The 15,316-nt window shown below is 38.3% G+C and overlaps 1 protein-coding gene across 1 annotated transcript in view; it reads right to left on the reverse strand.

The window, feature by feature from the left end:
* The window catches only part of CPS1 (carbamoyl-phosphate synthase 1), a 142,165-nt gene that overhangs the window by 95,627 nt on the left and 31,222 nt on the right, over nucleotides 1-15,316 (reverse strand). Inside the window, exons 6-11 of the mRNA XM_027122405.1 lie at nucleotides 7,812-7,904; nucleotides 5,381-5,470; nucleotides 3,103-3,231; nucleotides 2,443-2,549; nucleotides 1,438-1,576; nucleotides 723-800 (exon numbers count right to left, since the gene is read on the reverse strand). Coding sequence (XP_026978206.1) covers nucleotides 723-800; nucleotides 1,438-1,576; nucleotides 2,443-2,549; nucleotides 3,103-3,231; nucleotides 5,381-5,470; nucleotides 7,812-7,904 — 636 coding nt within the window. The remainder of the gene's footprint in view (nucleotides 1-722; nucleotides 801-1,437; nucleotides 1,577-2,442; nucleotides 2,550-3,102; nucleotides 3,232-5,380; nucleotides 5,471-7,811; nucleotides 7,905-15,316) is intronic.

The raw sequence follows: 15,316 nt of genomic DNA on the forward strand, positions 1-15,316 counted from the left end.
TCTCTTAAGCCATCTGACTCGTATGTATGTGCGTGTATACCCTCCCCGACACCCCTGACCTCCTTCCTGCTCCTGCTGCTGTTTATTCTCCCTTCGTGGCTACGCAAACAGTTGCCATAGGGATTTTTGTGAAGTCACAGATGGGGGATTAAAATTTCATTTCAGTTATGAGAATGAGATAGCAAGAGGGAATTCATTTGCATAGTACCACAATTGTAAATTTCAGAACTAAATATATTAGAATGATACTCATTTAAATAAAAATCACATTGCATCAGTTTCTTAAGCACTTTCCCACTTTAACTGTTTAAAACGATAGAAATTTCCTCCATGATATTCATGGGGAAATTTTCTTACAATATAGGCATTATCAAAGCACTCTTTTTTTTTTTTTTTTGCAGTACGCGGGCCTCTCACTGCTGTGGCCTCTCCCATTGCAGAGCACAGGCTCCGGACGCGCATGCTTAGCGGCCATGGCTCACGGGCCCAGCCGCTCCGCGGCATGTGGGATCTTCCCGGACCGGGGCACGAACCTGCGTCCCCTGCATCGGCAGGCGGACTCTCATCCACTGCGCCACCAGGGAAGCCCCAAAGCACCCTTTTTAAGAATGTTCTGTACTAAGACCACCCAGGTGATTATTTTGGTTTCTCAATTTTTCACATAAATATATTTCTGATTTAAAAAAATTTAATACATAATAGGCCTCATCTTTCTGACATACCTCAGTGTCTGTTGGCCCTGGGCTGACTTCTGGGTGGAACTGCACACCAAAGAAGGGTTTGCTCTCATGCATAATCCCCTAAAGGAAAAAGAAACGGGAAGAAATTCCTTCAGTAGCAAAGAATGTCAACCAGGACTAGGTATGATTCAGTGGACAATAAAGTCCAAACTTTAAAAACTAAGTTAAAAGTTTGAGAACATTCTAAAAACAAACAGTACTAATACAAATAGGCCAATAAAGATTCAACTGGTGTCGTTCCCTTACTAAAAACAACTGATTTGGTCTATAGCCTTTGAGGCCCCTCTAGGCTCTGGTTCAGAATAAACTCAAATCCTCTTCTTTTCTCCAACTCCTAAATTACTTCTCCAAGGGTCTTCTCAAAGGCTACTTCAGTGCTAAGTGAGTCCCAGAGACCCACGTAGACTAGGCTCAAACAGACCTCCACCAATCACCCATTAGCAATGAATGTGTAAGACAGCCATTGACTAACCACTCAAATTGTGGATCTTAATGAGTCAACCGATAAGAGAATAAGACAGAGAGAAATGACTTTTTAAAAAGCAGAGGGCTGTGGGAAATAATCTGTGACAAGAATTCTTCCACATACAAACCCCAGAAAAGCCCACATAAACAAGGGAAAGGTAATTGTAAAACAGAGTATTAAAAGTCCTGCACTTCTCATCACACACTCAATGGGTTTACTGAGAGCACTTACCTCATTTGTTTGATCATTGACATTCACAAAAAGTGGTTTCCAACCAGCAGGAAGAGTGCTGTCCAGGGCATAGCCATGATTCTGAGCAGTAATGAAAGCCTGTCTGTTTGTGATATTCAAAACAGGCTGATTCTGCCCTCTGGAGGGAAAAGGGGAAAAAGAATATGGAAAAGGAAAAGTGAAGAAAAGAATATAAATGCATTAGTTGTAAAATAGTGAGCAAGAAAAGCCTATTAAAATTCAAATGTTTCAATTGCTTAGTGAAAATTACTGCAGGAGAAAAGTCACAGATTGTTAAGCCCAATAATTTTAGGAAAAAATTCAATTCAGGAAGCTTTGCTGTGTGTTAAATATCAGTTCTATTAAACTTCTGTAATCAGTTTTAGAAAAGGGGAATTGCACTCATAACAAAAAGCTAAGATTTGCTCACTAGCTTAACAGAGACACATATAAGCCACTTATTTTAAGGGAGCTACAGTAATTTTAAAGCCAAAGAAGAGTTCTTGGGGGATAATAAAGAGATAACTACTCAGTCCTGAATCAACCTGAATTATACTTTATGTGGAGGGTGGACTGTGAAGGAAAGTTCCATGTTGAATAAATTAACATCATTTGGGGTAAGGAAGTAAAACCAAGAGGAACTGAAGATTTCTTGGCTCTTAAGTCACACTAGAGTTTTACAATGTTATCAGTGCTCTGAAATCAAGCTTAAAATCAGAATAATTTCCCTTGGAATGTTATTTGATTGAGTATTATAACTTCAATGTATGCCAAGGAAAGGAAAATAACTTTAAACTACAGCAAAGTTATCATTAGAGAAGGCTGCCTTTCCAAAATGCAATAAAAGTGGTATCAGGTAGTCAGACAACCGTGAACCATATAATAGTGTGCTTATCGATTTATTCTGAAGAAAATGGCACGTAAGTTCTCTAAGTCTTTTCGGTTTAGTTACTACCAGTATTTCAGAGCCAGTTTGACATGTAAACAGAAGCATAACTGCCTTACCTGTTGGCCATAGACATTTTGTAGGCTTGGGCACCGGCCGCCAATCCTGTTATTAAATTTCCTGTACTGATTCCAAACAATGGTTCCTTGCGATCGCTCTCCAAGATCTAAGTCAGGGAAAAATTTTATTACTCCAGAAGAACGATTCCAAAACATGCAATCTCTGAAGGAATAAAATGAAGCATTCTTTTTTTTTCTTAATTTACAAGGTAAAGAGAATAGTAATTGAATAAAAAGTTAGACGATAAATAAGGACGGGATTGACAATTTGCAGCATTGAAGTTCAATAGAATGTACTTAACATCCAGACTAAACTACATCTAATTTGATATTTCTCTGGAACCTTGAAGGTCTTATAGGTCCCAAGTTGTCATTTTCCAGTTGTACAGACAACACATTTGGAGATTGGACTCCAGCTCTCTGCACTCAAGGACACAATCCCAGTCACTTTGTCTAAAGTTCTTTGTTCTTCTTCCTGTTGAACTCTCTCCTCGTTGGTTCCCCCTATATACTATCTGTGCTGACATTGCCTCAGAGGTCACAAATAGGAGTACTAAAAAATTACTTGTATGAATAAAATATATTACAGCTTTTTCGGCCATGCAGAGCAGACTCTCTCCACTTCACACACAGACACAGACTATCCCAGGTTCACTGCACCTTTTTGACATTCTGAATTAGTGGTTGTGCAAGAGCTGGGTTCCCAGGTCCTCCGGCAATTAAAAGCCCATCATACTCCATCTTGGTGAAATCATGATTCCAGGGCACTACATGCACTTCCGCTCCTCGCTGGAAAAGAAACACAAGAATGGTCAATTTAATAACATTTTTCTTCGCCAAAGCAGTAAACCTTCTCTTGGCTAATTAATCCCGAAAGGGAAGGGAAACAGAGTCCACGATTCAAATAAATAATGCTGAGCAAAAAACTCTCTGTTGACTCATATTTTGTGTGATGTAAATGGACCCTAGGATAGAAAGTGGAGGAAAAAAACACTATTTACATTTTGATTCTGAAAAAATACATAATGCATTTCCCCCCACTTCAGGAGGTTGTAGACCTAAAGGCTTCATGACTGGGCACAAGGAATACAGTTTATCTTCCCTAGCTCTGGGAGAGGGAGTTGCAAAAGAGAAGATAAATTCATTTCTCCAAAATTTAATTTGGTCCACCTCTCACCTTTTTCAGTTCTGTATTTTTTTTTTTTTTTTTGCGGTACACGGGCCTCTCACTGTTGTGGCCTCTCCTGTTGCGGAGCACAGGCTCTGGACGCGCAGGCTCAGCGGCCATGGCTCACGGGCCTAGCCACTCCGCGGCATGTGGGATCTTCCCGGACTCGGGCACGAACCCGTGTCCCCTGCATTGGCAGGCAGACTCTCAACCACTGTACCACCAGGGAAGCCCTCAATTCTGTATTTTTTGTCTGACCAAATTTTAGTGACTTCTTTCCTAGGGATTTTTCATATTATCTATAATACCTATATTCTGATAGAAAAATTAGAACTTTTCTATACAAAAGTGGATGGGAAGATGTCTTTGATTATTTTGCTAGAAGCATTTCCTGATATAAGAATTTGAGAGAAGTTTCTTTGGAGGGGTTTCCAGGAAATACCAATAGAAAGCAACATGGGGAAAGACCCTAATAAAGTGTGCATTTTGGGGCAGTTACCACAATGAAGAAAAGGAGCTTCAGCCCACTGGGGAATTCTGAGAGCCAGTGTAGCATATTTCACCTAACAACAGCTTAGCAATGTGGCAAAGGAGCTGGGGAATTTATACTCTGTCATTGATTGGGGCTGCTCCAGGGATCATTAATTCTATGTCATTTCCTGCCTGCCAGCAGCCTCCAACCAACCAAAGAGAGCTCTGAGGCAATAAGATGCAAACACTTGCAATTAGAAGATGAACAAAATGCCTTAAGATGATAAAATGAGAGGGAGATATGGCTAGGCCAACCACAGCATCTACTATTTAAGGGTCCACGCACATTTTTGTTAATAAAATTGACCAGCATTCAAAATCATGATCTGGATGTTGGTGATATTCTATAACAAAAAAAGTGAATTGAAGAATTCTCCTTTACCCATGCTAATTTGGTGTTATGCAAATATATCTAGCGGTGGGGTGCATGTGTATAAGAGAAATAGAAAGACAAAGAGACAGAGGGAGACAGAGAGAGAAAGAGAAGGAGAAATCTCAACAAAACAATGTTTAAGAAAACATTGTGGGCTTCCCTGGTGGCGCAGTGGTTGAGAGTCCGCCTGCCGATGCAGGGGACGTGGGTTTGTGCCCTGGTCCGGGAAGATCCCACATGCCACGGAGCGGCTGGGCCCATGAGCCATGGCCACTGAGCCTGCTCGTCTGGAGCCTGTGCTCCGCAATGGGAGAGGCCACAACAGTGAGAGGCCCGCATAACGCAAAAAAAAAAAAAAAAAAAAGAAAACATTGTAATAATGGTTATGTTCTCCTCAAGTATTCTTTAAGGTCTAATTTCAGTTGGTTCTCTAAGAGTTGATATAAAGCAATGTGCAAGTTTGTACTATATCAGGGCATAATCCCTACAAACATGTGGTACATAATAAATGTAACCCAAAGGGGGAGTTCTCCTACTGACTACCTTTTTGGTTATCTCTAAACCCCAAGAAATTGAGTGTGTCTTGTCTCAGAATGTCCGTCGGTAAGTGAAAAGAACAGTCTTCATTTCCTTCTGTGTTTTTGTGGCCTTTGAGGTTTTTGGGTTTTTTTTAACAGAAATCTACATCTCTAATTTTAACAGGAATAAATGTGTCATCTAATAGATCAAAGGCAACAAGAAGAGAGTATATCCCCTGACATTCTGACAGAATACACAGCTTCCTCTGAAACAGATAGAGGAAATCAGATTAACACTAATGATCAATATTAGAAACCCCCAACCTTGAGATGGAACAAATTACTTACCTTTACTAGTAAGCGGATTACATTGTTTTTTATCCCACAGTCTACAGCTACCACTTTCGTGGGATTTCCTTTGCCATACACCTTGACATCCTGCCATTTTAAAAACCAGAGAGTAAGAGAGAAGGTCCAGCTATGAGCAACACACCAATATCATAAACACATCTCAGGATGCTCTGCACTTGGTAACAGATTGACTGCTAACTACTAGGGAGTGGCTGGCAGTTAACAATCAATTTGTAAGAAAGGCACAGCAAATGCCACAAACTCTATCTTCTTCATGAGAACAAAGTACCTTGCTGTTTTGCATAAAATGTTGATTACAGTAATAACAGTTATCCCTAAGAAATTGGTTGCTTCCATAATTAACAAATATCTTTCCCATGTTTGGCCTCATTAACAACCAGTAGCAATGGAATTTCCAAGTATTATTGCCTGATTCAGCACTAAACAGATGTAGTGATAGATATATCATGCTTTAAATACCATTTGATCCTCAACTTGCAATAAAGTTTGGATGAGATAGCGCTGTTGTGTGTTAGGCTTATGCAGTGGGGCTAATGGATAAAATCAGTCTGAGTCAGAGGACTTGCTAAGCTAGTGTAGACCCCTGGTCCCTTTAGGTTACTGTGCAATCATTTGCATTTAAATGGTAGACTTCATAAAAGGATCCCAGAGCATATCATAATCATTACCTATGTTTTAAGCACTGCTTGGAGTCAGATCCATTTTCACAGGCATTTACCCAAGAAGTAGTTCCCCAAAGTCATAAAAGAAGAAATAATAGAGAGAGAGAGAAAGCCTAGAGGGCTGGGTGCCCACACTGGTCCCAGCTTCAAGAGTCAGCTAGCACATTCTGAATTTAGAATGATTTCAAAGTTTATTAAAGGTTTTAGATGAAATTTGCAACCTGGTGTCTACACAAACACACCATATACTCTCTGTACAGAATGACAGAAGAAAGCAAGACCTCACAGACACTGGGATATATGAATCTGCTAGGAATCTCCAAGAGAGGAATATATTATGCAGTATTTTTCAACCTTATTTGACCACAGAATTTTTTTAAGGTGACTTTCTCCAGGCCAATACTTCTCACATTTGGAAAATCTAGACTAGATCCCCAAGGTAGTTCTAAACTCTAAAATGCTATAAAAATAGCCCTCTATCATGCTGTGTCTCAAACAAAATCACTTCATAGGAAAATATGCTAAAACCTCTTTCTCCTATTTGTCTGAGCCACCCTGCTGTCTCTTTTCCTGCTGTTACTGCTCAGGCTAGGCTTTCACGAGTTTTGTCCTAATTAGTTGCAATAACTTTCTAGTTATCTGCTCTTTTATCCAGTTTACTTTGCTCCAAAATGATGCCAAATGGGTTCCCAGTAGTCTCCAAGTTAGCTGACTTATTTAGCCAACGATACTAAACCATCTAGCTCTAGCCCCGTCCATCTCCACTCATCTTTGGCCAAATGCGAGAACCTATATGTGTGAACCCTTAGGTCAGCCACACCAAACTACACATAACTCTTCAAAGACACCGTATCGTCTCATACTTCTGTGCCTTTCAACACATGCCATTTCCTCTGCCTGAAACGAAGTTCTCCTTGTTCTCCATCTACCGAATTGCTCCTTATGCCTCAGAACAAGCCTAATTCCTCGCAGAACCTCCCCTGATCCACCTATTTCATTGGATGTTTCCCCACACATGCCTTTATGGTACCTCACGCACATTCCAAGGACAGCATTTATCATAGTATTCTCTCCATGGTGCCTACTTGCTTGCCTACCCCACCAATCTCTATGGTCCCCAAGGACAGAGGCTGTAGCCCAAGAGACTCACAACTACATTAACAGATATTCAATCAAAAGCAACACATCTTTCTAAGATGTATTCTATACCTTCCTGTAAATATACAATAAACATATCTTACTTTGGGGTGATACAGTCATCATCCTGAATACTACCCTTTGAACTGAGCTATAATACACTAAATCTTCAGTGTGCTCAGGAATACTTTTCCCTGCACAAAATGACCCCAGATTCTGATTACTGTACTGGGTCTGATTTCTATAAAGTGTTCCTGACTCTCTGGCAGACCATTCGCTCTGACTCCTGATATTCAGTTGAACGCCCTTTTATTTGACATTGTTAAAGTCTTGAGCTAAGGAACCACAAGAGGAGAGAAGAAAAATTAAAACAACAGTAAACAGCCTCTAAATCAGGCCATGAAGATCACTCTGTAAGTAAAAGTTATAACTTTAAATGCACTGATTTTGTAATATATCAATTTTAACTGCTATGAGACCCTTTTCTCCTTCCCTCTCTGATGCTTCTGGAAGATGACCTCTACCTAAAAGAAGATTTTGATATTACAAAAGAGGAAGGTCTAAAGGGAATAAAATAAAACTACAAAACATGAAGGAAAATTTCTCACCTTGGTTGAAACCTCAGCAATCAAATTCTGCTTATTTGGATCCACAAAGTCCACAGACTGACCTTCAAATTCAATCTTCCCAAGCATGGTACCCTATCAAATTAAAAAATTAGACAGTTAACAGGGAGCAATGATGCAGGTCCTGACAGTTAAATTCACAGGGACTTACACAGCTGCTCCACTATTTAGATGTCTTTAGAACATACTCATAACCATCAGCAAGAGATCTTCATCTTCTCAACTAGGAAAGTGAAGCAGTGTGCATGGTACATTTTGGGAAACACTATGAGAAGGTACCAGCTAGCAAGGTTAATTTGTGAAAACCTTACCTTAGTTCTTTTAGGGCTGAGACAGTCACCTGGGGTAAGCAAAGTCAAAGGGCAACAGAATTCAGGTCTCCAGTAGATGCAAATCGGAGTATTTAGAGTACTTATGACCTAAAGCTATTTCGCGGGTGACATCGACAAAATAATCGATTGAGAAGAAAAAAAGAAATCTAAAAATAGCTGAAAATTGAAAAAGAATGCAAACTTATTAGAGAATAAAATTCACAAACAAAAAACTGTGAAATGCTGTATAAGTCACAAACTTTGAGAAGTTGCAATGAAAGGGTTCGCTGCTTTAGACATGCTAATAAGGGCTTGAACTTTAGAGTACCCTTAACCCTCTGTAAAGTTTTCACAAATTAACCTTGCTAGCTTGAACGTGGCAAATGTTGTATTATTCTTAGCTGTCTTGAGATTTACTTATTTGTTAGTAAGTCTACTTTGACCTATTTAGAAAATGGTATATTTTGTAATCAAGACTTTATTGAGGGAGAGAACAAATCAAAATAATTCATTGATTTGCTTTTCTCCAACGAAATTGTTGCACTGAAGGAAATAGAGGAAAGCCTTTATTTCCCTTTGAAACGCATTCCTTAGGAGAAGAAGTAACTTGGGAGTGAGTGAGTACCAGCAACATGGTTAGAGGGTCAAATGGTTATTTCAGTGTGATTATTAAAACCAGAGTACTACATCACACTCTGGGAAAAATAGTAAAAGTCACCTTGCACTTCCATACTGGATTATTAAGTTTCATAGTGATCTCCACTTACTTTTATAATCCAAATCACAGAAGTCCTTGACTATAGTTATGGATCCCTAATTTTGAAATTCCGTTTTCAGTTCTCATTCCCTTTTTCTCAAAGCATGCTGAATGACAAACACCCTTACTTTTCAACCTAAGAGTAATAGAACTGAAAGCCACAACATAGTTTTGTTGTTGTTGTTGTTTTTAACATCTTTATTGGAGTATAATTGCTTTACAATGGTGTGTTAGTTTCTGCTTCATAACAAAGTGAATCAGCTATACATATACATATATCCCTATATCCCCTCCCTCTTGCGTCTCCCTCCCACCCTCCGTACCCCACCCCTCTAGGCGGTCACAAAACACCCAGCTGATATCCCTGAGCTATGCAGCTGCTTCCCACTAGCTATTTTACATTTGGGAGTGTATATATGTCCATGCCACTCTCTCACTTCGTCCCAGCTTACCCTTCCCCCTCACCGTGCCCTCAGGTCCATTCTCTACGTCTGCATCTTTATTCCTGTCCTGCCCCTAGGTTTTTTTAGAACGATTTTTTCTTTTAGATTCCATATATATGTGTTAGCATACGGTATTTGTTTTTCTCTTTCTGACTTACTTCACTATGTATGACAGACTCCAGGTCCAACCACCTCATTACAAATAACTCAATTTCATTTCTTTTTATGGCTAAGTAATATTCCATTGTATATATGTGCCACATCTTTTTTTAATTAAAAAAATTTTAATTTTATTTAATTTTTTATACAGCAGGTTCTTATTAGTTATCCATTTTATACATATTAGTGTACATATGTCAATCCCAATTTCCCAATTTATCACAGCACCACCACCCTGCCGCCACATTCCTCGCTTGGTGTCCATATGTTTGTTCTCTACAACTGTGTCTCAATTTCTGTCCTGCAAACTGGTTCATATGTACCATTTTTCTGCGTTCTACACATATGCGTTAACATACAATATTTGTTTTGCTCTTTCTGACTTACTTCCCCTGTATGACAGTCTCTAGATCCATCCACGTCTCTACAAATGACCCAATTTCGTTCCTTTTTATGGCTGAGTAATATTCAATTCTATATATGAACCACATCTTCTTTATCCATTTGTCTGTCAGTGGGCATTTAGGTTTCTTCCATGTCCTGGCTATTGTAAATAGTGCTGCAATGAACATGGGGGTGCATGTGTCTTTCTGAATTATAGTTTTCTCTGGGTATACGCCCAGTAGTAGGATTGCTGGGTCATATGGTAATTCTATTTTTAGTTTATCAAGGAACGTCCATACTGTTCTCCATAGTGGCCGTATCAATTTACATTCCCACCAACAGTGCAAGAAGGTTCGTTTTCTCCACACCCTGTCCAGTATTTGTTGTTTGTAGCTTTTCTGATAATGCCCATTCTAACTGGTGTGAGGTGATACCTCATTGTGGTTTTGATTTGCGTTTCTGTAATAATTACTGATGCTGAGAAGGTTTTCATGTGCTTCTTGGCCATCTGTATGTCTTCTTTGGAGAAATGTCTATTTAGGTCTTCTGCCCATTTTTGGATTGGGTTGTTTGTTTTTTTAATATTGAGCTGCATGAGCTGTTTATATATTTTGGAGATTAATCCTTTGTCGTTGATTCCTTTGCAAATATTTTCTACCATTCTGAGGGTTGTCTTTTCGTCTTGTTTGTAGTTTCCTTTGCTGTGCAAAAGCTTTATGTTTCATTTGTTTATCTTTGTCTTTCTTTCCATTACTCTAGGAGGTGGATCCAAAAAAATCTTGCTGTGATTTATGTCAAAGAGTGTTCTGCCTATGTTTCCCTCTAAGAGTTTTATAGTGTCTGGTCTTACATTTAGGTCTCTAATCCATTTTGAGTTTATTTTTGTGTATGGTGTTAGGGAGTGTTCTAATTTCATTCTTTTACATATAGCTGTCCAGTTTGCCCAGCACCATTTATTGAAGCAACTGTCTTTTCTCCATTGTATATCCTTGCCTCCTTTGTCATAGCTTAGTTGACAATAACGACCTTGATCATTACATAGTGTCCTTCCTTGTCTCTTGTAACATTCTTTATTTTAAAGTCTATTTTATCTGATATGAGTATTGCTACTCCAGCTTTCTTTTGACTTCCACTTGCATGGAATATTCTTTTCCATCCTCTCACTTTCAGTCTGTATGTGTCCCTAGATCTGAAGTGGGTCTCTTGTAGACAGCATATATATGGGTCTTGTTTTTGTACCCATTCAGTGAACCTGTGTCTTCTGGTTGGATCATTTAATTCATTCACGTTTAAGGTAATTATCGATATTTATGTTCCTATTACCATTTTCTTAGTTGTTATGGGTTTGTTTTTGTAGGTCCCTTACTTGTCTTGTGTTTCCCATTTAGAGAAGTTCCTTTAGCATTTCTTGTAGAGCTGGTTTAGTGGTGCTGAATTTCTTAACTTTTGCTTGTCTGTAAATCTTTTGATTTCTCCGTCGAATCTGAATGAGATCCTTGCCGGGTAGAGCAATCTTGGTGGTAGGTTCTTTCCCTTCATCACTTTAAATATATCATGCCACTCCTTTCTGACTTACAGAGTTTCTGCTGAGAAATCAGCTGTTAACCTTATGGGAGTTCCCTTGTATGTTCTTTGTCGTTTCTCCCTCGTTTCAATAATTTTTGTTTGTCTTTAATTTTTGTCAATTTGATTACTATGTATCTTGGTGAATTTCTCCTTGGGTTTATCCTGCCTGGGACTCTCTGGCTTCCTGGACTTGGGTGGCTATTTCCTTTCCCATGTTAGGGAAGTTTCTGACTATAATCTCTTCAAATATTTTCTCGGGTCCTTTCTCTCTCTCTTCTCCTTCTGGGACCCCTGTAATGCGAATGTTTTTGCATTTAATGTTGTCCCAGAGGTCTCTTAAGCTATCTTCATTTCTTTTCATTCTTTTTTCTTTTTTCTGTTCCATGTCAGTGAATTCCACCAGTCTGTTTTCAAGGTCCGTTATCCGTTCTTCTGCTTCAGTTCTTCTGTTACTGATTCCTTCTAGTGTATTTTTCATTTCAGTTACTGTTTTGTTCATCTCTGTTTGTTTGTTCTTTAATTCTTCTAGGTCTTTGTTAAACATTTCCTGCATCTTCCTGATCTTTGCTTCCATTCTTTTTCCAAGGTCCTGGATCATCTTCACTATCATTGTTCTGAATTCATTTTCTAGAAGTTTTCCTATCTACACTTCATTTAGTTGCTTCTCTGAGGTTTTATCTTGTTCCTTCACCTGGTACATAGCCCTCTGCTTTTTAATCTTGCCTGTCTTTCTAGGAATGTAGTTTTGGTTCCATAGGCTGCAGGATTGTAGTTCTTCTTCCTTCTGTTGTCTGCCCTCTGGTGGATGAGGTTATCTAAGAGATTTCTGTGCCACATCTTCTTTATCCATTCATCTGTCGATGGATACTTATGTTGTTTCTATGTCCTGGTTATTGTAAACAGAGCTGCAATGAACATTGTGGTACCTGACTCTTTTTGAATTATGGTTTTCTCAGGGTATATGCCCAGTAGTGGGATTGTTGGGTCATATGGTAGTTCTATTTGTAGGTTTATAAGGAACCTCCATACTGTTCTCCAGAGTGGCTGTATCAATTTACATTCCCACCAAAAGTGCAAGAAGGTTCCCTTTTTCTTCACACCCTCTCCAGTGTATACTGTTTGTAGATTTTTTGACGATGGGCATTCTGACTGGTGTGAGGTGATATCTCATTGTAGTTTCGATTTACATTTCTCTAATGTTTACTGACGTTGAACATTCTTTCATGTATTTTATTGGCGATCTGTATATATTCTTTACAGGAATGTCTATTTAGCTCTTCTGCCCATGTTTGGATTGGGTTGTTTGTTTTTTTAATATTGAGCTGCATGAGCTACCTGTAAATTTTGGAGATTAATCCTTTGTCAGTTGCTTCATTTGCAAATATTTTCTCCCATTCTGAGGGTTGTCTTTTTTATGGTTTCCTTGGCTGTACAAGAGCTTTTAAGTTTCATTAGGTCCCATTTGTTTATTTTTGTTTTTATTTCCATTTCTCTAGAAGGTGGGTCAAAAAGGATCTTGCTGTGATTTATGTCATAGAGTGTTCTGCCTATGTTTTCCTCTAAGAATTTACAGTGTCTGGCCTTACATTTAGGTCTTTAATCCATTTTGAGTTTATTTTTGTGTATGGTGTTAGGGAGTGTTCTAGTTTCATTCTTTTACATGTAGCTGTCCAGTTTTCCCAGCACCACTTATTGAAAAGGCTGTCTTTTCTCCATTCTATAATCTTACCTCCTTTATCAAAAATAAGGGGACCATATGTGCATGGGTTTATCTCTGGGCTTTCTATCCTGTTCCATTCATCTCTTTCTGTTTTTGTGCCAGTACCATACTGTCTTAATTACTGTAGCTTTGTAGTGTAGTGTGAAGTCAGGCAGCCTGATTCCTCCAGGTCCATTTTTCTTTCTGAAGATTGCTTTGGCTATTCGGGGTCCTTTGTGTTTGCATACAAATTGTGAAATTTTTTGCTCTAATTCTGTGAAAAATGCCATTGATAATTTGATAGGAATTGCATTGAACCTGTAGATTGCTTTGGGTAGTAGAGTCATTTTCACAATGTTGATTCTTCCAATCCAAGAACAGGGTATATCTCTCCATCTGTTTGTATCATCTTTAATTTCTTTCATCAGTGTCTTATAGTTTTCTGCATACAGGTCTTTTGTCTCCTTAGGTAGATTTATTCCTAGGTATTTTATTCTTCTTGTTGCAATGGTAAATGGGAGTGTTTCCTTAATTTCCTTTTCAGATTATTCATCATTAGTGTATAGGAATGCAAGAGATTTCTGTGCATTAATTTTGTATCCTTCTACTTTACCAAATTCATTGATTAGCTCTAGTAGTTTTCTGGTAGCATCTTTAGTATTCTCTATATATTTTATCATGTCATCTGCAAACTGTGACAGCTTTACTTCTTCTTTTCCAATTTGGATTCCTTTCATTTCTTTTTCTTCTCTGATTGATGTGGCTAAAATTTCCAAAGCTATTTTGAATAATAGTGGTGACAGTGGCAACCTTGTCTTGTTCCTGACTGTAGTGGAAATGGTTTCAGTTTTTCACCATTGAGAACGATTTTGGCTTTGGGTTTGTCATATATGGCCTTTATTAGGTTGAGGTACGTTCCCCCTATGACTATCGTCTGGAGGTTTTTTACATTTAATGGGTGTTGAATTTTGTCAAAAACTTTTTCTGCATCTATTGAGAGGATCATATGGTTTTTTTCCTTCAATTTGTTAATATGGTGTATCACATTGATTGATTTGTGTATATTGAAGAATCCTCACATTCCTGGGCTGAACGCCACCTCTTCATGGTGTATGATCCCTTTAATGTGCTGTTAGATTCTGTTTCCTAGTATTTTGTTGAAGATTTTTGCATCTATGTTCATCAGTGATATTGGCCTGTAGTTTTCTTTCTTTGTGACATCTTTGTCTGGTTTTGGTATCAGGGTGATGGTGGCCTCGTAGAATGATTTGGGGACTGCTCCTCACTATGCTATATTTTGGAAGAGTTTGAGAAGGATAGGTGTTAGCTCTTCTCTAAATATTTGATAGAATTTGCCTGTGAAGACATCTGGTCCTGGGCTTTTGTTTGTTGGAAGATTTTAAATCACAGTCTCAATTTCAATGCTTGTGATTGGCCTATTTATATTTCCTATTTTTTCCTGATTTAGTCTTGCAAGGTTGTGCATTTCTAAGAATTCGTCCATTCCTTCCATGTTGTCCGTTTTATTGGCATATAGTTGTTTGTAGTAATCTTTCATGATCCTTTGTATTTCTGCAGTGTCAGTTGTTACTACTCCTTTCTCATTTCTGATTCTATTGATTTGAGTCTTCTCCCTTTTTTTCTTGATGAGTCTGGCTAATGGTTTATCAATTTTGTTTGTCTTCTCAAAGAACCAGCTTTAGTTTTATTGATCTTTGCTGTTGTTTCCTTCATTTATTTTTCATTTATTTCTGATATCATCTTTTTTATTTCTTTCGTTCTGCTAACTTTGGTGGTGTTTTTGTTCTTTTTCTAATTGCTTTAGATGTAAGGTTTGGTTGTTTATTTAAGATATTTCTTGCTTCTTGAGGTAGGAATTTATTGCTATAAACTTCCCTCTTAGAACTGCTTTTGCTGCATCCCATAGGTTTTGGGTCATCATGTTTTCATCCTCATTTGTTTTTAGGTATTTTTTGATTTCCTCTTTGATTTCTTCAGTGATCTCTTGGTTATTAAGTAGTGTATTGTTTAGCCTCCATGTGTTTGTATTTTTTACAGATTTTTTGCTGTAATTGATATCTAGTCTCATAGAGGTGTGGTCAGAAAAGATACTTGGTATGATTTCAATTTCCTTAAACTTACTAAGGCTTGATTTGTGACCCAAGATA

This window comes from Aethalodelphis obliquidens, unplaced genomic scaffold (assembly GCF_003676395.1).
Source record: "Aethalodelphis obliquidens isolate GAN/ISIS:26980383/991018 unplaced genomic scaffold, ASM367639v1 scaffold2, whole genome shotgun sequence".
Taxonomy (NCBI): Eukaryota; Metazoa; Chordata; class Mammalia; order Artiodactyla; family Delphinidae; genus Aethalodelphis; species Aethalodelphis obliquidens.